The 24,117-nt window shown below is 41.4% G+C and overlaps 1 protein-coding gene across 2 annotated transcripts in view; it reads right to left on the bottom strand.

Annotated features, from left to right (window-relative positions):
• The window catches only part of IFIH1 (interferon induced with helicase C domain 1), a 32,524-nt gene extending 10,388 nt beyond the window's left edge, over positions 1 to 22,136 (bottom strand). The window contains exons 1-6 of one of the 2 annotated variants that reach the window (XM_085228714.1): positions 21,452 to 22,136; positions 19,318 to 19,474; positions 16,994 to 17,170; positions 6,974 to 7,048; positions 3,611 to 3,831; positions 2,599 to 2,806 (exon numbers count right to left, since the gene is read on the bottom strand). In XM_085228714.1, coding sequence (XP_085084840.1) covers positions 2,599 to 2,806; positions 3,611 to 3,831; positions 6,974 to 7,048; positions 16,994 to 17,170; positions 19,318 to 19,474; positions 21,452 to 21,943 — 1,330 coding nt within the window. In that variant the 5' untranslated portion in view covers positions 21,944 to 22,136. The remainder of the gene's footprint in view (positions 1 to 2,598; positions 2,807 to 3,610; positions 3,832 to 6,973; positions 7,049 to 16,993; positions 17,171 to 19,317; positions 19,475 to 21,451) is intronic. The other variant, XM_085228715.1, reaches the window with a different exon arrangement.
• Between the last annotated feature and the right edge of the window lie 1,981 nt (positions 22,137 to 24,117).

The raw sequence follows: 24,117 nt of genomic DNA, 5'->3' as shown, positions 1-24,117 counted from the left end.
ATTCTAAAAAGTCCTGTGCTGGTCAAAATATGATTTCATTTTATAGACAAACAGAGATTGTCTCACCATTCCTGTCCAAATGACAGACATTACTCTATGTCATTGGAAATAAAACAGATGGCAAGGCCCCTACCTATCACCTCTCTTTTGTAGATGAGGAAACTGATGAATATTCAGACAAGGTTTCAGTACTTTTTAGTCAGATCATATTTACATGCAACAGGTAGAGTGCTATATGATTAAAAAAAATTAATAATATTTCTTGCTTTAAATATCTCAAAAAATATAGAAAACATCTCATTTGTCTATTTATATATGCAGATACTGAAATATATTTCAATGTTCTGATTAGAAAGACTCGTGAATGCTATTTCTCTAGCAGCATAACTGGTTTATGGAGCTCCTGCCCTTCACAATTACACATCAGTATGTTCACAGTGCTGTATCACTACAATTTTTCCAGCAACCAGCAGCAGAAGTTGGAAACTAATAGAGAGAACATTCTGAATCGGCTTTTCTGTGGAGAAATCAAGTAACTTTGTCTTAGAAGAACATGAGGAAAGGTGGAAAGTGAATAAGGGAAGTGTTGTTTAGATGTTAATCTAGAGAGTACACTAATAAGTGTCAGTTTTTCAGTTATTTTGTCAAAAAGGAATTACTTCTGCTGATTTTGACCATTACATCATCAGTACACATTCCGTTTATTATCACAGAAAAATGGTATCACAGAATGTCAGGAATTGGAAGGGACCTCAAAAGATCACCTAGTCCAATTCCCCTGCCAGAGCAGGAACATCTAGGTTAGGTCACACAGGAATGCATCCAGGCAGGTTCTGAATGTCTCCAGAGGAGGAGACCCCACAGCCTCCCTGGGCAGCCTGTTCCAGTGCTCTGTTACCCTCTCTGTGAAAAAAATTTTTCTCATATTTTTATGTGGGATCTCCTATGTTCCAGTTTGCAGCCTATTACTCAAGAAAGACCTGACGCACCTTACTAAGAAATTCGTACACAGAATTTAGAAAGTCCACAATGAACAATGAATTCAGACCTTGGTAAAGAGTGTGAACACTGGATAAAAGGAAATTAAGACTGTCCTTTTCATTTCACCTGTGCTATATCTAAAGCAGACCTCAGTGGAAAAAGATGAACATAAGTATGAACAGAAACTAGAAATAAAATACTTAAGTAATTAGCATGGTTTATGCAGGCTGCAAGTTAACAAAATTGTAGCCATAAAAATGGAACTGGCTCTACTCAGACTTGCTTGGTTTGGTTCAGCTGAACTTGCTAGCACAGGTATAACAACACGGGAACATGGGAGTACTGTTTGTGGGGCCACCTCAGTTCTGAAAGAAATATAATTCCCTATGAAGGGGACTTTGCAAAGTGTGAAACCTATTAAAACAAACAAACAAACAAAAAACCACAATGATGCAGGCTGCTTGGGACCCAACTCAATTCTATCTGGTAAGTAGTTATTGTAGAAATGTTCTGGCACCTCTATACCTCTGGCATTCCCAAATGATTTAGATTTGTGAAGGTGTACTCGGGGACAGTGTAAAGGAAATAAATAGAAGAAACTCCATAATGCTCTACCTAAGTTAAAAAAAAGACATTCTGAAGAAGGGGAGGCAATTCTGGGATACCTAAGGGATTCTGTAGGAGCGGGCATGGATAAAGCAGTACTCCAAACAACACTAGCCACTGAGACACCAGCTGAAACCTCATGTTTCTCTGCTGTCATTGTAACAATCATACAATTTCTGCTGTACCAATTCTCTTTGGACTTGATGATCTTTAAGGTCTTTCCCAACCCAAGCAATTCTATGATTCTCTTATTTTGAAATCCACAGTTGTCCCCTCAGCTACACCCTTCTCCATCTAGAAAAAAGTTACCACATGCAGATAGAGGGAGATCTTAACTTTTCACAGAGAAGAGCCATTGCAGCCCAAATCCTGAAGCAATGTTTTGTTCAATCATTAGCAGACAATAACACATCCTTTCTGATCTCCCAGTCATATCTGCCACTTTAATCCTTTGGGCAAATAATTTCACTCAATTTACCTTATATCTTTTGCTTTCAACTTCCTTAAACAGTTGTAGAAGACATTATAAAGCAGCCAGAATGTAGTTAGAATTAACCCTACTAATGTTAGCAAAATGGTAAGATTTTAAAGAATGCAATTTTTAAGACAGATTGGCTTCTTTCTTGTGTGTCACTGTATTTCTCAAAGTACTTACTACATATGTATTTCTAGTAATTTTTTCCAAATTCATTTATGGCCCCTGTATGATGTAATTCAATGTTCTACTAAGGTCAGAAACAGCAATCAGTAGAGCTTATTTGCATGATGAGCATGAGTTATATAAAATGGGAAGTACAAGTAAATGCAAAAGTCTAATTTGGCTTGAAAAACCTGCATGTTCATTATCTAAGTTCTGGTTTTGACTCTTGGAGTACAGCTTCCATTTGTACAGTCAACTGAAAAAAAAAAAACACATTAATTACTGAATCTGGCACACTTTTAATCTGTAGTTTTCCAGAACAGTCATACTTTCAGCCCTTCTGTAAAAAATGTCAGAATAAAAAAACTTGCCTGACAAGTGGACACCTTCATCTTCTTCAGTGGCATTTAGCAATGAATTCTCCAGGATCTGTGCTGTACAAATGATGACATCATTTCTTTTGACAACTTCAGGAAATGAGATTTTCAGCTCAGAATCACCACTTAAACCAATAACTTGATACCAGCGTTTCAGGAATGGATTAAACTCCTTTCGTAAATGCTGTTCCACTAACGGTACCTGAGAAAAACAGTTTCCAAAGAATTTAAATCACAATATACACAGAACTAAAAATACATGCTTATTTGCCACAGATGTTAGGTGAGTGTACTCTGTGTGAAAAAGAACTAAACATCCCCTTATTCACTATGGAGTAGGATATTAAAAAAAAAAAAAGGAAAAATAAACACTAAAAATCCACAAACCAAGCTCTTCCCTGCAACTGTTCCTATGAAAACTTTCTGACCCAAAAACTTTAGTTTAGTTGTGTCTTAGAAAGAGCAAACTATGTATGCTCCAGCTCTTCAGCTGAGCTTATAATATACTGTCAATTCTATTCTCATGGGAGGATACAGATATCTTTTAATCTTTAAAGGAACTTCTTAAATGCATTTATATACTTCAATATTATAATAAGAAAAGTTTAGTTCAGATTATACACTCTGAATTTAGCTGTAACCATTACAGCAATTATCAGAAAATCTGACAAGATATTACTTAACTAGTGCAACTCCTTAGTAAATCCAAACAGATAATGTGAAAAATACATTTTTAAATGTTATTTTAATTAATCCTAACAATAATAATACTTTTTATCAATAACGTAGTTATTAGGACACAGGTAAATTCCCACTTGCACAGCAGTAAATTAAAATAATTAATGTTTGCACCCATATAATGGAGATGACAGTCCAGGGTTGTATGACTTCAAACATAGCTACATCTGCAGAAGTTGGGAAATGTATTTACATTCACTTTAGAAGTATCTTACTAACAGTGCATGAGGTTTGAAAAATACTATTATTTTTAAAGAGACCAACATACCTTATTAACAAGTACTATAACTTTTCCTGGCTCTGATGCTTTTTTCTTCTTATCCAAGTGATCTTTGGTAATGTAAACAGCCACTCTGGTTTTACCACTGCCGGTAGGGAGACATATTATTATATTCTCCCCATTCAGTGCTGGTTTTGCAACTTCCATCTGGTAATCTCTGAGGATGAGATCTGGCTCAGGTGAAGCTCTGCCCTCTGCTTCATCTTCACCTAAGGGTACAAAGAAATTTAAATATCAAACAGGAGGCATTTCTCAGAACAACAAACAGATGAAAAATGTAAAAAATGTTAATTTACTGTAAGATGCATCTTATGAATAAAGAGAAACATGGCATATGAACATAAGAAATGCTGTTCCTTGGACTTGTGCAACTCCAGATCAGAACTGCTTTACATCCACCCACCTATCATGTTAGATGGAATAAGCCACTGTACATCTTCACTCATGTACATTAATATGTTTGTATTATGTCATGTATATATTCAAATGATATAATTCAGTACACTGAAAACAAAAAAAAGTGTTCAGAGCTGCAGTTTTTGTAATATACGCAATCTTATGTGATGCGCTTATTTAGTTTGTTGCAAGTGAACTAGCTTTTTAAATATTTCCCAGAGGAAGGGAAAAAGAAAGATGGAGACTTAAAAAGACGATATAGGGACTACTTAAAAATTGATGAAGAGAGTCATAAAGATCAAATAGATGAGAAAATTAAATTGCCCACACATGATAGAGCTAACTGCAGAACATGACCAGCTATTCATGGTAGACTGCCCTGCCTCCAGATACACTCATACAAAATTCAGTCTGAGCTGATCAATAAAAGGCCATGCACATTTACCACCCAAAGGCAAAACCTTCCATCAAAACACAAAATGTAGTGGCAGAGAGTCCAGATTCATTGTTCATAGGTAAAACAAACAACATCCGAAGGTTAAAAGGGATACCACAATTTCAGGCAGTGAGAAAACTGTGTCAGGTCTCTGAGCTTATATATTTTTAGGAAGTCAGAAATCATATATATGAATATAAGAAGCATTTATTTCAGTGTAGTCCTGGGCATATTTTCTTTCTACAGGCACGTTTAAATTTGCCTGTGTACCATCCTCAGTGAAGAAGAGACACAAATTTTATTAGACTAAAAATGAAGATAAAACCCTGTGACTTTATTTCCTGATGATACTAAATGAAGAATCATGGGGATTTTATTAACACTGATACATCATACACAAAAGAAGTGTTTTTCTAGTACCTCTTATTCCATTCAATAAAATTAAACTAACAAGAAGTAATGAAGCTTGATAAAATATTGCTGATGGAAACACCTGAGTACCATTTGTAAGTGTTTTTTGCTTGTTTTACCTTTTAGCATGAGTGCAATACTACCTGGAACACAGGGAAATTTACACCAGAGATTACTGGCTGTCACTTATCTGACTTCTACTACTCTCTTTTGAGGAAGAATGTTGTTTGCTTTCTGGTTGACTAAATCCAATAGTTCAATCATATTGAAACTAGCACTTTATCACTCATCTGTTTGGTTAAATTTCAGAATCCTAACATCCTCAACTAACTGTTTATGCCTAAAAACATTTAACTTACCTGCCTCCTACTTTCCTCAGCCCCTCTTAAGATAAAGGTAAATACAGAAATCTTTTCAGAGGATGTGACTCCATTAAAAATTTTTAATCATGTACAGTATAACTTCAGGGAAGCTGTCTGCCTTCATACAATGCTCATCTAAACTGCTGCTCTAGCCTAAAAGAAACATAATAATTATTCTTCTATTGTCCCAATTCCTACACTTTTCTTGAGTGTAAAATGATGCTAGCAATGCAACTAAAACCACATGATTATTTGCTTTAAAAATCTAAGTCCCATCAGTGCATTAAGATGCTACATAAACGTCTCCATTAAATACAAAGTCTCATGGCAAAATTTCAAATTATGAAATCCATAAATATCAAAAATTCCATCTTTATCTCCTTAGCTATTTTTCTCATACTTTTTTAAATGAGTTTGCTAGGCTACAATAAAAAGCATTTTTTTTTTAATATATTTTTAAAAAATCCAAGCGTAAGCAGAACAAACAGAAAACAGTAAGTGCAAAAAAAATCTGTTCTGTATTCTTCACATAACTGTAGGGATTTATTTTTTGGTACTGAACTACTGGATGTGGCCAATGCCAAATTCACTTAATAGATTTTTCAGAGAAGTCTTAAAGGATGATGATATACATATATATGTGGACACATCAGTAGTTTTTTTAAGCTCAAACAACTGTTTTGTGTTTGACCACAAAACAGAGGTTTCTGTATCCTGACATTTCACGTGACAGTGAGGAAAAAGTCCATTATGAGCAATGACTCACCTCAGCTGACAGAAAAATGCAAATTATATTCCTTAGAGCTAACAACACATGGGCTAAAACCCTATCTCTAGCATAGCAATGTCTAGTATTTGACATACCTTGAATTTTCTGAGTTTTTAATATTATTTTTTAATTTTTTTAATATTTTAATATTAAAAAACGTTTTTAATATTAAAAATGGTTGAAACTATTTTAAAGCATTTACAGTAAACACTTTGCAGGCATAAGATATATAACAATTACATTGACCTTATTGGCCTAGTACTAGTTTTTTTTAGTCAGAGTTTGCTCGTGAGGCACACAGATTTTTCTTAATCCTTGTACAAGACACCAACACAGAACAAACTTTGTAAATGCTAGACTCTAAAAGACAACTGATACTTGACTTCTCTGTAGGCAAAAACTGTTCACAGTGGTGGCCAGCTGTAAGTGCATTCTGTCTGAGGTGTATTGATTAGGTTGCTTTTACAAGTAATTCTACTAAATTGTTTAGGTCCAAAGGTTCATTATGATTCTTACAGGTACCTAGGAAATGCTTCTCCTCACCTATAGATGCCTCTAAAACCTGTCTTTATTCTCTTTTACTACCCCATGCAGGAGCCAGGCACAATTTAGCTTCTGTTAGAACAAAAGAAGCATATATATGCAGCTGTATCTTTACAGACAACCACACTAGATTACTTCTGGAAGTTTCTTCTAGCCTATGTATTTCCATTCTGCATCACTGACCATTTGTATGATGACAATACCTCAAAACCTACTCAGAGGATCCCATTAAATTAAGTCTTTGGGGGGTCAAAACTTAAGTTCAGACTCAATGAACTGGTACCTGTTTTCCAAAAAAATAAGAAGTTTGTCACCTTAAGTTTGTTGCTGGAGTTCATCTAAAAGTTTCCGTCAATTTTTGTTTTAGCCCATTCACAGAATGCCTGTGCTCCAAGCTTATTTTGCAATCATTGAACACCAGAAAAGAAACATACCTGAATCACTGGTCGGGCTGCTCCGTCCCAGGTTTTCATTCAAGTTACTTGCATCTCCTACAGCAACAAGTGATTCTAAGTGAAAAACAGAAATAAATATGGTGTGGTATATTTGCTATACAAATATAAATAGCCAATGTGTGTAATTTGCTCTCTCTCTCACTTGTCAAAACAGACAAATGTCTGGAAGGGATGGCTAAGGTCTAATTTCCTTTCTTACTGAAGAAAAAATGGAATGAAAAATAAAAATCAAAAACACTGCAGAAGAAAGGCTCATGATTAAGTATATTCAGCATTTATTTTTTCCTTGCATGAAAGTAAAGTACATGACCACCTGCACTATCACCTGTAGTCCTATGTTCCTTTTCAGAAGAGGGTGAAGAGTAAAAAAAAAAAGAAAGAATAATGTGTTGGATAGTAGGACATGCAGTACTGCTGGCAAACTGAAGACAAACATTCTCTTATTCTATTTATGCCGCACATGTTGTATTTGTAGTAGAAGAAAATCAAAACCAGGACTGTGATCTTTTTTTAGAAAAAATTCTTGTTTTTTTTTTAGAAACAGGTTTTTTTTCATATAACATATAAAGCACGAATCATAGCTCACAAGTAAAATAAAGCAGAGGGATTATTATTATGTCCTCTGAAAGCAGAGGAAAAATTTTGTTAACTTTACAGAAAACTTGGACATCACCAGAGAAATACAGCAAGTTTTCTGTTGATATTCTAATGTTAAGCTCTCCCTCTGCTGGGCAATCGATATATTGCATAGATAATTTTTTAAGCCACAAAGGCAATTCATACAGATTTTTGAAAACTCAGTCATTTTAACATCTGAAGAGATACACAATTCTACTAGAAAAATCTTCCTCAGACAGACTCATCCTGCACTGTTTGTCAGCTTCCCTGCAGCACTCTGAAACTCAACTCATAATGTGCGTAAGAAATAAAGCAGTAATACAAGCAAACTATTTTCGGCCATGGTTGGCATTCTGGACTACAAGCACACACATTGCTGGCTCATGTTGAATCTTTCATCCACCAACACTCCCAAATACTTCTCCTCACAGCTGCTCTCAAGTCATTTGTGCTTGAGATCACACTGATCCAGATGCAGGACCTTGCACTTGGCTTTGTTCAATTTCATGATGTTGGCATGGGCCCACCTCTCAAGCCTGTCCACGTCCCTCTGGATGGCATCCCTTCCCTCTAGCGTGTCAAACGTACCACTTTGTTTGGTGTTGTCTGCAAACTTGCTGAGGGAGCACTCGATCCCACTGTCCACATCACCTACAAAGATGCTAAGTAACACTGATCTCTTAGAAACACCACTCATCACTGGTCTCTACTTGGACATTGAACCATTGACCGCAACTCTCTAAGTGCGACCGTCCAGCCAATTCCTTATCCAGTCAGTGGTCCATTCATCAAATCCATTTTTCTCCATTTTGATGACCAAGATGTCATGTGAGATAGTGTCAAATGCTCTGCACAAGTCCAGGTAGATGAGATCAGTTGCTCTTCCTTTATCCACTGATGCTTTAATTCCATGATAAAAGGCCACCAAGTTTGTCAGGCATGACTTGCTCTTGGTGAAGCCGTGTCGGTTACCACCAATCACCTTGTATTTATTTTCCAAGTGCCTCAGCAGGGGCTTCAGAAGGCCTACTTCATGATCTTGCCAAGCACAGATGTGAGACTTGACTGGCCTTCAGTTCCTTGGATCTTCTTTTTTTTTCCTTTCTTGAAAATGGAGGTTATATTTCTCCTCTTCCAATAAAAGGGAACTTCACCAGACTGTCATGACCTTTCATATAAGATGGATAGTGGCTGGGCATCTTCATCTGACAGTTCTCTCAAAACCTGTGGATGGATCTCGTTGGGTCCCATGGACTTGGGCACTTTCAGGTTCTTCACTTACAGCAAGCAGATCTACTTTCTCCATCTTCTTATCATCGCTTTCTTGGGTGGTGTGGTTAGAACCATTGCCAGTGAAGACTGTATCAGAGCACCTCAGCTGAGCACCTCAGCTTTTTCCACATCCCTTGTGACCAGGTCTCCAGTTTCCTTCCAGAGTGGGTCCACATCCTTCCTAACCTTTTTATCATTAATATGCAAATACATATTTATTTATTTATAAATAAATAGGTATAAAAAATAGCTATGAACCATCAATATCCATAGAATGGGCAGAAGTATTAAAGACTTTAAGCACCTAATTTCCCAGAAATCACTGCAATTGAAGGAAAGTCACTTAAAAATATATTCACAGCAGGAGCATGATTTAAATAAATATTCCCAATTATTATGTAACAGTATGCATTTAATGTCATCTTAAAAGAATGCACGGTCCTAAAGAAGGATAGAAGAATAGAAATATTCTTTATTCTAGAATAGACAGAAGAAAAACATCATTAATCACAATGCATGTTCCAAGACCTGACATGCTATTGAGGAGCATTAACAGGAATTCCAGTGCTGAAAATCACAGAATCACAGAACTGTAGGGGTTGGAAGGGACCTCTAGAGATCATCGAGACCAACCCCCCTGCCAAAGCAGGTTCCCTACACCAGGTCTCACAAGTAGGCGTCCAGGCAAGACTTGAATATCTCCAGAGAAGGAGACTCCACAACCTCCCTGGGCAGCCTGTTCCAGTGCTCCGTCACCCTCACCGTGAAGAAGTTCTTACGCACATTCGTGCGAAACTTCCTGTGCTGCAGCTTATGTCCGTTTCCCCTCATCCTGTCTCCACGTACCACTGAAAAGAGACTGGCCTTGCCACTATGGCCGCCACACCTCAGATATTTATAAACCTGGATCAGGTCCCCTCTCAGTCGTCTTTTCTCAAGGCTAAACAGACCCAGTTCACTTAGCCTTTCTTCATAGGGGAGATGCTCCAGGCCCTTCACCGTCTTTGTAGCCCTCCGCTGGACTCTTTCCAAGAGATCCCTGTCTTTTTTGAACTGGGGAGCCCAGAACTGGACACAGTACTCCAGATGAGGCCTTACCAGGGCAGAGTAGAGGGGGAGGATCACCTCCCTCGACCTGCTGGACACGCTCTTCTTAATTGCACCCCACAATGCCATTGGCCTTTTTGGCCACGAGGGCACACTGCTGGCTCATGGTCAACCTGTCGTCCACCAGGACGCCCAGGTCCCTCTCTGCAGAGCTCCTCTCCAGCAGCTCATCCCCCAGTCTGTATTTGTGCATGCAATTATTCCTCCCTAGGGTAAGACCCTACACTTGCTTTTGTTGAACCTCATCCGGTTTCTTACTGCCCAGCTCTCCAGCCTGTCCAGGTCTCGCTGAATGGCAGCACAGCCTTCAGGCGTGTCAGCCAATCCTCCCAACTTCATATCATCAGCAAACTTGCTGAGGGTGGCCACTATCCCCTCATCAAGGTCATTGATGAAGATGTTGAACAAGACCAGACCCAGCACAGACCCCTGGGGGACACCACTGATTACAGGTTAACAGCCAGACACTGCACCAACAACGATGACCCTCTGTGCTCTGCCAGTCAGCCAGTTCTCAACCCACCTCACTGTCCACTCATCTATCCCACACTTCCTCAGCTTTGTTATAAGGATGTCGTGGGAGACAGTATCAAATGCCTTTCTAAAATCAAGGTAGATTACATCTACCGCTCTCCCCCCATCCACCCAGCATGTGACAGCATCTTAGAAGGCCACCAAGTTGGTCGAGCACGACCTCCCCTTGGTGAACCCATGCTGACTACTCCTGATAACCTCCTTTTCTCCCAGTTGTCTGGAGATGGTATCCAGCACAAGCTGTTCCATCACCTTTCCAGGGACAGAGGTGAGGCTGACAGGCCTGTAATTATCCGGATCTTCCTTCTTGCCCTTTTTGAAGACCGGAGTGACATTGGCTATCCTCCAGTCTTCAGGGACCTCCCCTGTTATCCAAGACCTCTCAAAAATGATGGAGAGCAGTTCGGCAATGACCTCCGCAAGCTCCCTCAGCACACGTGGATGCACTCCATCAGGTCCCATGGACTTGTGGACCTTAGTACTGCCTAGGTGCTCTCTCACGTCCTCTTTCCTGACTAAAGGAAAGTCTCCCATTCCCCAGACCCTCTCCCTAACCTCCTGCGGGAGAGCCTTTTCACTGAAGATGGAAGTAAAGAAGGCATTCAGTATCTCTGCCTTCTCAGCATCCCCCGTTACCAGAACCCCCCCCCTCACTTAGTAAGGGGCCCACATTCTCTCTAGTTTTCCTTTTGCTGTTAACATACTTGAAGAAGCCTTTTTTATTATCCTTTATCACTTTAGCTAGATTCAATTCCAGACGGGCTTTAGCCTTCCTTGTCGCATCCCTGCAGGCCCTGACTACATTCCTATATTCTTCCCAAGTGGTCAGACCCTTTTTCCACATTTCATAGACCTTCTTCTTTCCTTTGAGCTTGCGCATGAGCTCCTTGCTCATCCACACAGGTCTCCTGCCACCTTTTCCTGATTTCTTGCTCACAGGGACGCACCGATCCTGAGCTTGGAAGAAGAGCTGTTTAAATGCTGACCAGCTCTCAGAGGCCCCCTCACCTTCTAACACCCGAGCCCACAGGATAGCTCCAAGCAGTTCCCGGAAGAGATCGAACATGGCTCTCCTAAAGTCCAGGGTAGCAATCCTACTTATTGCTTTGCTTCTTCCACTCAGGATCTTGAACTCTACCATCTCATGATCACTACAACCCAAACTGCCCCCAACCTTTACTTCCTTAACAAGTCCATCCCTGTTGGTGAGAATAAGGTCCAGCAACACCCCTCCCCGCTTCGGTTCCTCCACCATCTGCATCAGAAAGTTGTCTTCAACGCACTGCAAGAACCGTCTCGACCGTGCATGCCTGGCCATGTTGGTCGGCCAGCAAATATCTGGATAATTGAAGTCCCCCACAAGCACCAGTGCCTGGGAACATCCAGTTGCTTTTGGAAGGCCTCATCAGCCTCCTCATCCTGATCAGGGGACCTGTAGTACACACCCACAACAGTGTCACCCTTACCAGCCTGCCCCTTGATTCTCACCCATAAGCTCTCCACTGCAACATCACTCTCCCCCAAGTGAAGTTCAATACATTCTAGCTGCTCTCTCACATAAAGAGCAACTCCACCACCCCGCCTAGCCAGTCGATCTTTCCTAAAAAGCACATAGCCCTCCATGACAACATTCCAGTCATGTGAGCTGTCCCACCACGTCTCTGTGATTGCAATGAGATCATGACCTCGCGACCGCACGCAGAACTCCAGCTCTTCCTGTTTCTTCCCCATGCTACGTGCATTAGTATACAGGCACTTAAGAGAAGCAGCATCCCCCCAGCCCCTCTCCAAGCCTTTGAACTCCACTATCTCCACCCATCAAGTTCTGTTTGGAGCCTCGAACTGCCCCCTCAGTCCCAGCGGTCCTCATTTTGTCCCCTTCCCCCTTCATACCTAGTTTAAACACCTGTCAATAAGTCCCGCCAGTTCCTCAGCTAGAACCCTCTTTCCCCAAGGAGACAGGCTGCATCCATTTGCAGCCATCATGCCAGGTGCCGAGTAAATTGCCCCATGATCAAAAAAACCAAAACTCCTGCGTTTGCACCAACTCCTAAGCCATTTGGTCAAGAGATGAGTTTTTAGGCTCATCCCAGTATCGTTTCCTGCCAGTGAAGGTACAGATGTAATAACCACCTGCACACCTGTTCCTTCAACTACCCGCCCCAGTCCCCTGAAGTCATCTTTGATAGCCTTCAGGCTTTTCTCACCAACTTCTTCACTGCCAGTCTGTACTGTCAATAGTGGATAGTAGTCAGAAGGGCAGATCAGTCTGGGAAGTCTCCCAGCAATGTCACTGACTCGTGCCCCAGGGAGGCAGCACACCTCTCTGCGGGTAGGGTCAGGCCGGCATATAGGGCCTTCGGTTCCTTGCAGCAGGGAGTCGCCTATGACAACCACCCTTCTATCCTTCCGGCTGGAGGAAGTCTTGAGGCGTGGGGTTGACCGCTTCCCCTGAGGCACCCTCACGGGTGGGCCTCCCTGCACGCACCTCTCCCTCGGGTTCCAGGGCCTCAAATCTATTCCGCAGAGGCACCTGGGGAGCCGAGCATGGTCTGGGGGGGGGGGGGGGGGACAACCACAACGCCAAGTAGGTATCTGTTTCCACCCATCCTTCTCTCTCAAACAGCTTTGCTCTAGTTGGCAACAACAGGGCAGAGGCTCCTCCACTGAGCAGTGGATATCACCTTGCCCTTTTGGGAGAGAGTTTTGTCCCAGTCCCACACCCCCTAGTTCTACATAAGTATTGTGAGGGGAAGGAGCAGACTGGGGGCTCACTGTATCAGGAGCACAGTCTGTCTGTCGATTCCTCTCTGTCACCTGTTTGCAAGGCGACATGCCCCATAGGGAGCCTCAGTTGCATGCCGGGACCTCGGGGCCGATAGGGCCTGGCACCACCAGTTAATTTCCTTTTCACAGTCCTTGATGGTCCTCAGCCTCTCCACCTCTTCCCTCAGGCAGGCCACCAGACTGAGAAGGTCATTTACCTTACACAGGCGTTGCCTCTATCGCCTGGCACTTCAAGGGCCAGACTCTGGCACTCATTGCAGCCAGCAACCTGAACGCTAGCGTGCTGTTTTGGGACCTCAGTCTGGATCGCCACACTCTTCTTGGCTACAGCCTTCCTCTTACGTGTGCAGGGGACCTCTGTCTGGGTCTCCACATGTTTCCTGGCAGTAGCCTTCCGCCGGGACACAGCCATGGCAATCCAGCAGACCCACTAGCACCAGCACAATCAGAGTAGTGCTACCAAGTGTGACTAACAGCTCCGCCCCATTACTGAAAGTGCTGGATCTGCCCTCGCTTTTTTACCAGGTCGTTGATGGGTGCAACCGCACTTATCACCCTCTTCACAGAGACAAAACCCCTCCTCCCCGTCTAGGTGGGCAGTGGCATGCCACTGCTCTCTTCAACGCTCTTATTAGGGGGTAAATCAAGGTAGACTACATCTACCGCTCTTCCCCCATCCACCCAGCATGTGACAAAAATGACACTGTTGTATCTCAACTTTCCAGGAATCCATTTAGTTAGGAAAGAGAAGATAGGACTAAAATTATATTTAATCCATCATCTCCCCTCTAACAAGACCTACTGAAAGATGTACATGCAACAGAGAATATGTATTCAAGAAGTATTCAGTGCACAGTTACAATCTGCAGGATGCATTACAAAATCATCCCTCAACATAAAATATTGGTGGCAAAGAGAAATGTAGAATACTCATCTTCCAAAGGAAAGGTGAGAGAACATTATGCAATAGCAGTAGCATAGTGTTCCCCTTTTTCAGTTGTGACAATTCTCTTGAATTATTTTAAAAGAAAATAGTAGTCCATTTTAAAACCATGAAAATAAAAGGGTGATATTTTAACCGCTGCATTCAGCATTTTCACTAGTTTTCCTTTACAATGCTGCTTATATGCTACAACACAGTGTAATGCACAGAAAGATTTTCAGTCACTTTGCATTAACAAATAGAAAAGCATAGAGATAACTGAATGCAATGAAGAACATAGATCTATGCAACATTCCTTTTTTTAGAAAGTCTTTCTTACCTGTCCTGTGCTACCTTACGTCTTAGAATAAGTTTCAAAGACTGGAAAACAGCAGTGATGTACCAAGAATAAACAGCTTAGTAAAACTGGTCATACTTTCAAATTAATGAGCAGTTTCTCCATTCTGAAGCATTAAGGGGAATACTTTGTAAGACATCATTGAAAATGCTGCTTAAAAATCAGTCAAGAGGTACCACCTTATAGTAACTTCAAGGTTACTACAAATCAGATTTTCATAGAATTTACTTGTTCCAGTCAACTTCATTTTATGAAACAGATCTTGAAAAATAGAGCTGTTAACTCTTTAGAGTTCCTTATTCTGGTAACAGAAACCTTAATCTATGTGTTTCATCTTCAGACCTTGCAAATTTAACTGCTTTTGCACTGTATTTTGTGCATGAAATTTCTTATGTGTTTTTGTACTTGCAGTTATCTTTCTAAGGCTAAATTACCTATTTCTACATTTTCTTTATAATCTTAATACTCTCATACCTCTCCTTGATTAATCTACTGCCATAAAAGAGTCAGGAGAAGATTTAGATATAGTGCAAATTGTAATAAAATAAAGTGATTTGAAAAGCTTCTTCCTGTAGAAATTTGTCCTATCTCAATACAGAGAAGACTGGTTGGAGCATAATGCAAAACACCTGACAACATCAAACTGTAAAGTAGGCAGTCTCCTACTCTATATGCAAAATGAATTAGGGTTTCCAGCTGTATTTTCACCTGCCTGGTCTAGAAATAGTCATGAGATTATGAGAGAGGTTGTAAACAAAAAAAGAGAGACCTGATTAACCGCTTCTGTTTGTGTGTACAGGTGCGTAGAGATTGAAGCATACTGCACTTCAAGACAGCTGAACATTAACGCAAGTTCCTCTACAGCCATCTTCACACAATGCTGTCTCCTAACAGTTCTTCCCACCTTGAATCTACGTGACTGTTTTAGATCAGATCAGAAGTGTAAATTAAAAATGAATCTGTCAATTGCCCATACTTCATATTAGCTGGTTTGGGTTGCTAGAAAAACTCCCCTCAGATGAAACCAAATGAGATGTATTGTAGCCACTTGCAGATATGCAGCCCATACCAGACTAAAATCAATCAAACTGCCAGAATTAACCCTGTACATACATCTTTAGCATCCACTATTTCACTGAACAGATCTGTTCAACTTCACAAATTGCTAGTAAAGACATACTCTGCCTATTAAACTTCACTACAATTCATTGAATAAACCATAGTTTTCAGGCTAGAATTAGCTTGTGGTAGGCTACTTAACAGCTAATTGTTCCGGATAGCTAACAAGAGTCATGCATGGGATCCTGGGTAACTGGATCTAAAGGTGGGTAGAAATCCTGCCCACAGCAGGGGTGTTGGAACTATATGATCTTTAAGGTCCCTTCCAACCCAAACCGTTCTGTGATTCTGTCAAAATCTGTCTTCAGCAAAGCTACAATTAAAATCCTAGGTCTTACCCTGAAAGCACCTGAGTAAGATTAAGACTTGATACTCAATCAGATCCATTCTAAATCATTAATAAACTTTCAACACCTCTACTTTATAATGCCAAAGTATGTTCTAATACAGGAAAAACAAGCTGATATTTATGCTGCAGTTAATAATCCACTACTTGTTATAAATCATAGTGATATGCTGTTAAGAGCACACTAAACAAAAAATAAACTACTACTGAAAGACTGCAGTTTTCAGAGCCAAATTTTTCTTGATGTTTTCATGTTTGATGAAAAAAAGAGAAAAAAAAAGGGCAGCCTTAGCTATCTTACTCCTTTGGCTGAGTAAGCCCACTAAAATCATTTCAGGCAGAATTTATCTCAGTTTTAACTATTGTTTGAGCTGCATCTGAACTTGTAACAGATACGAATGGTTCCTTAATCATGCAACATATGTTTCAATCATCAGCTCCCAGTTGTATCTGGGAATTGCTGCTGGTTGTTGCTACTGCTTATAATCAACTCCCTAGGCACATTTTTATAAGTGGATCCATATGAACAACAGGCCACAAAATTTCTTGGCACACCCTCCTAAGCCAGTCTGTACCATGCCAGCAAATTGATTCTGAACTAGCTCAGTCTAGTTACAGTAGGTAAAGATTTTTTCATACCTTTCAGATTAATTAGTTCAAGTACGGCCATGTTTTTGTTCTAGAGCAACTCTACTGAAGTGAGCAAATTTAAAGAACTGTCCTCCAAAATTAGTGTTGATGACAACTGATAGGAAGAAATGGAAATTACTGCTTCCAAGGAATCAAGATTTGATTTTTCCATTCATTCCCTTTGACAGAAGCGTATGTTCCTGATTTTTTGAGCAAGATGAGAGATAACAAACTGGGAACGTTCTTTAAGTTACTTCCAGTAAAATTTAACTACTACCAGAACAAAATTCCAATTGGTAGACATACCTGAAACTACAGAGTTCTTTTCAACAGAAGTTTCTAATACACTGCTCTCTCTGACAAAACTGTCATCCAAATTTTCTTGCTGTTTCAAATCCTCCGTTACAGCATGACCTGGTTGGCTTGCACCTTCTGTTTCTTTGCTTGTACTGTTCTTCAACTCATTTTCTTTATTCTCTGTTCCTAGAAAGTAAAAATGAAATTCCATTCCATGAAATGGCTCTATAAAAAAAAATGTGTATCTTTTAGTGCGGAGTAGAGAAAATACACAATGGCATGACATATGGTCTTGGCAAAGATACCAGTTTGGAATATTAATAAACGTTTATAAAACCATAAAAAAAGTTGTTGGTCATAAATCTCTAATATTTGTGGTCACTGTGAAGTCTGGAAAATTGAACTGTGGACTAGCCCAATTCCATCAGTTCTATAAGCTCATAAATGAACGTACCTTGGAGCAGAACTTCTGAACTTCCCCATAAAACAGAAAACCAAGAGGTTTCCCAAAATGTCTTCCCGTCTTCCATTTCTGGGTCTTATTCCAAATACAGAAAATGTTTTTCTTTGTCTTCTCTGTTGTTTTATTATTATTAAAGATACTTAAGAGTAGGCATATCCCAAAGGCAAAAAATGCAGTTCAATATACTGTAAATGCTTTTTGTAAAAACTGCAGAAGCTCTGTTTTCCAGACTTAAACTCAATTACTTTGTAATTAGAAATTAAAGAAATTATTAGATTGATTCTATTCCACTTTTTATTTTTTTTTAAATAAAGTTCTGAATCTCTGTGCACAGGTATTTGCTAATAGTAACCTATTTTACTGTAACCAATCATTGGTGTTCAACCAGAAACGCTACACTGTATAAACACAGTTCTCCTTCCAAAATAGCAAATCTTTATCTTTAATGTTTACCTTCTTTGACCTTGTAGCAGCAGAAGCTTCAACAATCATACACTTTACACATCTACAAATGTAGAGGACTGTTTACATAGAACATTACTTATTGACTGGTAAGGAGAACACAATTTACAAGTTGTGTGTTAATCTGTACAATTTCTTTTAAAACCTGCACTGTCCAAGATCACTGAGAAATTCTGGAATAAATGCATTCATTTAGTACTGTATCAAGCAACTGAAATAAATTTAACTTTTACGCTACAAAAATCTGCACTACACTGAAAAATCAGAAATGTAAAATTTGAAAATAACTGAAAATAAAAGTATAAAGATATTTTTTGTAATTTCTGCATTTGACTTTCATCCAGAAGCACCTTCTGAGTCTCTAACTTGGTTGACTTTGTTCTGCTTACTAGAATTTTTGAACACCCTTGAACTGTGTGACTGAACACAGCAGCTGCCTATCTGTGCCTGCCAGAGGCTGATTCCTGTCCTCAGCTAGAAGAAACATCTTAAAACATAGACCCACAAATGGCAATTACAACCACAGAAGTTCTGGGGAGCTCCTGAAGCAAGAAAGCTAAAGCTGTTAAATGTGAAATCTGTTAAAAACCTTAGTCTCAAAGATCTTAAAAACCCGAGTTTAAAAAGGGAAATTTGGGGACTGCCTATTTTTTTCCCCATATTTTAGCATCTAGGGGATAATTTTTCAACATCGTAATTACTGCACTGGATACTGGGATATAAAGAAGTAGCCAAAAACTTTGTAAAACATGCAACAAAGGAAAAGCTAATTCATATGCTGAAGGAGAAATCAAGAAAAGGGTTATTTGTTCAAAATAATCATCTGAATATTTATGATTATTATAAAAATACACGTTCAGAACCAATAGGCTACAAAAAGTAAGGATTCAGTTTAATTTTGGTCATATTATTATAATCATACTATTCTTAATAAGGACTTTTTAGTGTTTAAGAATCTCTTGAGTTAGCCATTTGTACAATCAATGAATACACAGATGATATAGTATATTCGAGAGCTTGGCTTATGTAACTATTATACTAGAGCAGAAAAGGACATTCACCCTATCCTGGACTCACATAGGAAGCTCTAGTGGAGTGGATCTCCAGAAGAGATCCTTCCCCACTCGCAGTCAGCTCTTAAATGGGTCTGGGAGAGGTGCAGCCAGGCTCCACCCCTTCCTGCAGCACAGGTGAATTGCCTTCACCTGTGCTCCCATGGCTGACTCACTGCTTGCCTCAGGTGATTAATCAGAGGTTCAGGCCATGATTCAGCAGCCCCATACACCATTAAAAATTTTAATTTGTAATCCCCCAATAATACAGTGAGAGTCTTGTCTTGTTTCCTAATAATTAAAAAAAAAAAAAGATGTTAAAAAAAAAAAAAGTATTCACAGAATAAGATGGTTACCTCCTGTATTTCCACTTAAATCATCTGCAAGGCTTTCATGTTGTGTTTCTCGCAGAGCAACCAAAAACTGAGAGAACCAGTCCTTCTTTTGCACTATTCTGCTCAACAGCTCCCTTGCACCGTCTCTGTTCCCACGACTGTCAGTAACAGTCTCAATCTGGGGAAAATAAACAAACAAACAAACCCTAAGACAGAATTTTGTAATAGTTCAGATAAGTTAGTATGAATAGTATACACGCATAGGTTGATCTGAAAGTAATGCCTTCTATTTATTTCCACAAAAACTACAACAGATAGAGCACAATAACACAGATAGAGCAAATTCTTGGCTACAAAACACTGTGTTTCAGCATAATCATTTCCATTAGCTCTGCGCAGGTGGATGTCAATGGCTACCATTTTTTCTTCATGGAGGAATTTAATGGAACACCTTTGCTTCATCCACACTTCCACATCAGATGCCATTTTGTTAGACTGCTCCTCCACATCCATCACAGAGCAACAGCACATAATGGAATACTGGTTTGCTCTCTACTGCCATACCATCAACATACACCTCTGACACTGAGGGCCGCAATGATAAAATATGAGGCATTACTTCTGGAGCAGACCTAGTAAAACATGTGATGTGAAATTTAATTTGAGAGACTGGTAATGCTTGAAATTGTTATAGTAACAATTGTTATATAATAATAAATTTATTTTGTTATAATTGGTGTTCGCACTGGTTTTGGGATTAACCATCTTGGATTAAGGAGAAGTGATGTAATACAGCCTACCAGAACTCAGACCTCATCTCTAACATGACTTCATAAACAAAATGGAAAGCATCCCTTCTCAAATACTGAGAAGACAGAACATAATAAAATAATAGAGTAGCCTGTTAAAAGTGACTGTTACTCTACAATGAACCACAGAAAAGCATTCCAAGGTTGCAACACACAGAATCAGGCACATTATCACAAGGGAAAAAAAAGCACTGCTCCAAAAGCAGAGCTGCCTGGGACAGGTGTTCAGACTTCCAGAAGAATGTCCTTAAGTTTCAACAGTCATCTATCCTGATATGCAAGAAAATGGGCAGGTGGAACAGCTGACTTAAATTTGGCTGAACAGTGTGAAAACCTCCTGAGTTAGACTGAAGGGTGTGGGAACTAGGAGCAGGGAAAAGTAAACAGAAAGCAGCAGCACTGCCGGGGGGATGTCATTAAGAAATCCTCTGCCCCATCAGTGTTGAAACTGGCAGGTTGTGAAGGGTAACGAAGGAGACTTAAGCAGAAACAAAAGCAGCATAAAGATAATCAGAGAACATATGCACTTGTTAAAGAATGGATCCTTAGCCTCCTAAAAGACTGTCTCTGCCTGCCCTGTTAGCATGCTTGGCTCCCCATCCCTTGTGGTACAGCTGGCCCTTGCTGCTTCCTGATCGTCATCAACCAGATGAAATTAAGCATGTGACCTTCATTTAACTGAGATGGCGCACTAAACTACTCTACAAGTTTACACAAAGCTCATAGTTCAAGTACATCGTTCAACCATTAGTTTACCAAGTTTTGCCTTAATGCTATAGCAAATACTACATATTTTGATTTCAAATACTGTTTGGGGGGACTCCATTGTTTTTGGCTTCACGGAGATTTCACAGTAGTTCAGGAAAGGCATTCCCAGCCAAATGGAGCCAACACTGGCATATGCTTTCATCAAAGTTAACACTTGCTCTTTCTTCTCAAACTGATATTTTTGCCCAGCTTCACAGTCTACTAGTGGGAATGATATTCCTTAGTGAACCTAAAGCAGAAAATAAAGGTGAAGGCAGGTCTTGTTTTAATTTAGGTATTCTCTAGGACTTTGCAGAACAAAGGTCTGTGTCAAAATGACAACAGTAAAGCTGGCCAGATTCCTTTCACTCACACTGGTCTTTTCTAAGCTATGATATTGTCATATCCTGGTTGTTAGCTGGCATCCTTACTGCTGCTGGCCCACTGCAAACAGCCTTTACTGGCTTACTTGAGCTTTTTCATCAAGCTGGGTTATGTACATTCATTTCTGCACTTGCAAGCCCACCTGTTGCTACTCTCCACTCAACAGCCCCTAGGAGCGGCTGAGCTCTGTTGGGCTGCCAGTATGGCTCACCTACCCCAACCAGGTCCTCCTCCTGAAAGATGCCCAGCTCCAGGCACTTCGCGGCCACATGTCTGGTCTGCATGTTATCCACCAGCGTGCCGTGCAGCAGCTGCACCAGGTGCACGCAGAGGTCGTGGTCATCCTCCTCCCGGGGCGAGGGCAGCTGGCTGGGGTTCACGTAGCAAGCGGCCAGGTCGCAGCCGCCTTTCTTCAGCGCCAGTAGGAACTCAGTGAACCAGCCGGGGCCGCGGGGGCCGCGTTCCACGGCGCGCAGCAGCTCCTCGGCCCCCTCCACCTCGCCGCGCTGCAACGCCGCCACCCGCACCCTTTCCTTCTCCTCTGCGCTCAGAGAGGGCAGCCAGTCCAGCACTGGATGCACCCGGATGCAGCGCTTCAGCCGCGGCCTGAAGCAGGAGATCATGTAGAGGAAGCGCTCGTCTCGGCACTCTTCCAACATCGCTGCGCTGCGGGCCGGCTCCGCTTCTGCAGAGAGCGGGGGCTGCATGGGCGGCCGAAGAAGCCGAACTCACCAGCTCGACGTCAGCTGTTCTCAGGCTGCCCCGTTCCCGGACACTTAAAATGAACCCCGCTGTAGCTTTCGGTTTCGCTTTCTGTTCGCTGCGTAAGGGCAGCCGCGCCCAGCCCCGGGAGGGCAGGGCAACGCACGGGGAAGTGCTGTTTCCAAATAATTGGAAAGTTGCAACGGGGATTCTGAATTTGAAAACAAAACTGACATGTACCATTCATTTTCCAGAACGTGCGTTCCCAGGGCTGCTCCCAGCGCATCCATGATTTCTATACGAGCGGTTCCCATGAGCCCACCGGAGGGAGGGGGAGGAGGTAGAGGCTCTGCGGGAAGGGAAAGGTCAGCGTCCGGATGCAGAACAAGCCCTTCTCAGAATACAGCCCCTGTTGTACCTCCGTATGCCTTTATGTCAAACTTCACTTCACAAAACCCATGTACCGATCCTGTCCTGTCTCTCAGACTTTCGGGTGCAACCTAAAATGCTGGGGCCAGAACTGGATGGGTTTCCATGGGCACAGAGAGCACAGCACAGCAAAACATGTCGGGCTGCCTACACAGGCAGCTGTACCAGCAGTAATGTACTGCCCATGAACTGGTACCCAACTTGAACTTAAGCTGCGATTCAAGCTCTGCTAGTGGCTCTAACCAGGCAAAACTGTAGGCTTTGGATATCTTTGTGCAGATGACATCTTTCTTCATAATTTATTTTTCTTCTCCATAGCAAATGGATAGTATTCCAGACTTTGGTAATCTTTGCTGTATAGATCTGATTCAAATTAAAAAAAAAAAAAAAAAAGATAAATCTGAACATCGCTCCCAGCTCCTTACACAGCAGTGAGAGACTGAGGTTACTGGTTTAATCCTGCAGAGATCCCAAAGTACAGTTTGAAGGTGGCTGCTGTCCTCATGTAAAACAAAATTAATTCACATCAATCTTGGTGCTCTCTAGGTTTCACCCAGCAATACTGCAGAATGAGTTCAGTTCAGAGATGTTGCAGAAATTCAGTTTTCTCTGTACAGTCATCTTTCATCAGGTTTCATTTCCCACTTCAGTTGCTTCACTTTCATTTCACTACTGCTGATCTCGGGTTTCGCTCATTGCTCTTCCGTATTACTGCACTATGGAGTTTCACTTGAACGACTTCCCGCTACTTTTTGCTGCCTTCCTTACCTAACTTACCCATAGGGACGTGTTTCTGGCAAGGCCTCGGGATCTGCAGCTGTCACTCAGGTGTGATATGTGTAAACGAATGTTGCGCACGTAGCAGTGGTACCCGAGGCACAGTGCGCTGATACCAGAGCAGTCCTTTATAGGGCCAGTGACTTTGCAGACATGAAAAGAAAGCCTATACCTTATTTCAGTCAGTGCTGCCTGATGTACCAGATACTGCTAGGCTGAGCAGTGGCTGATCTCCTGCCCTGCCCTACTCTCCTGTTGCTCTCCAGCAGGATACCTGCCCTTCTCACCCTGCAGTCATTTCCGAGACTCAGATCTGGCTAAAGTCAGTCACAGCAACACAAGCACCTCCCTGTGGAACACCACAGCAAGCTCAAAATGCACGCGTGCAGTCGGGGAGACGGCTCAGAGGCAAAGATGAAAGCACATCGCCCCCGTTACTTCAGCCAAGAGGCCACGCAGCCCCCTCTCAGTGTCCCCCTGGGCAACTCCGTGCACGCGCCCAACGGCAGTTCTGGTCGATGGCAGCGGCGCGGGCGCCGCCGCGTTGGTATGGTAACGGCACAGCCTCCATTTTGCCGCTCTTGCCGCAGCTGCTTGTGCTCTGAGGGGAGAGCAGAGCGGGGGCTATGTGTACAAAGGGGCCCGCGGCTGAGCTTCCCTCCGGGATCCTTACGTAGCATTGTGAAGCTGATGTTGCGGGCTGCATCCCTCATAGATCACGAAGTACAGTTTGGAGGTGGTTGTTGCCTTTGTGTAAAACAAGTTACACCGTTTCTGTAGGTTGTTGTGCCAGACAGGAGCTTGCAGTGGTCATGAACAGCGAACTTGTGTGAAAAGAATGTTCTAGGAAGGACAAGATGTACAGGGCTGCTTCGAAAGTAATGCCTCCTATGTTATTATTGCAGCCCTCAGTGTCAGGGGTGTATGTTGGTGAAAATGCAGAGCTAATGGAAATGACTATGCTGAAACATAG

Source organism: Meleagris gallopavo, chromosome 7, assembly GCF_905368555.1.
Source record: "Meleagris gallopavo chromosome 7, MGAL_WU_HG_1.1, whole genome shotgun sequence".
NCBI lineage: Eukaryota > Metazoa > Chordata > Aves > Galliformes > Phasianidae > Meleagris > Meleagris gallopavo.
Note: the sequence above shows the minus strand (reverse complement) of the source record. Positions and strands in the feature narration are given on the sequence as shown.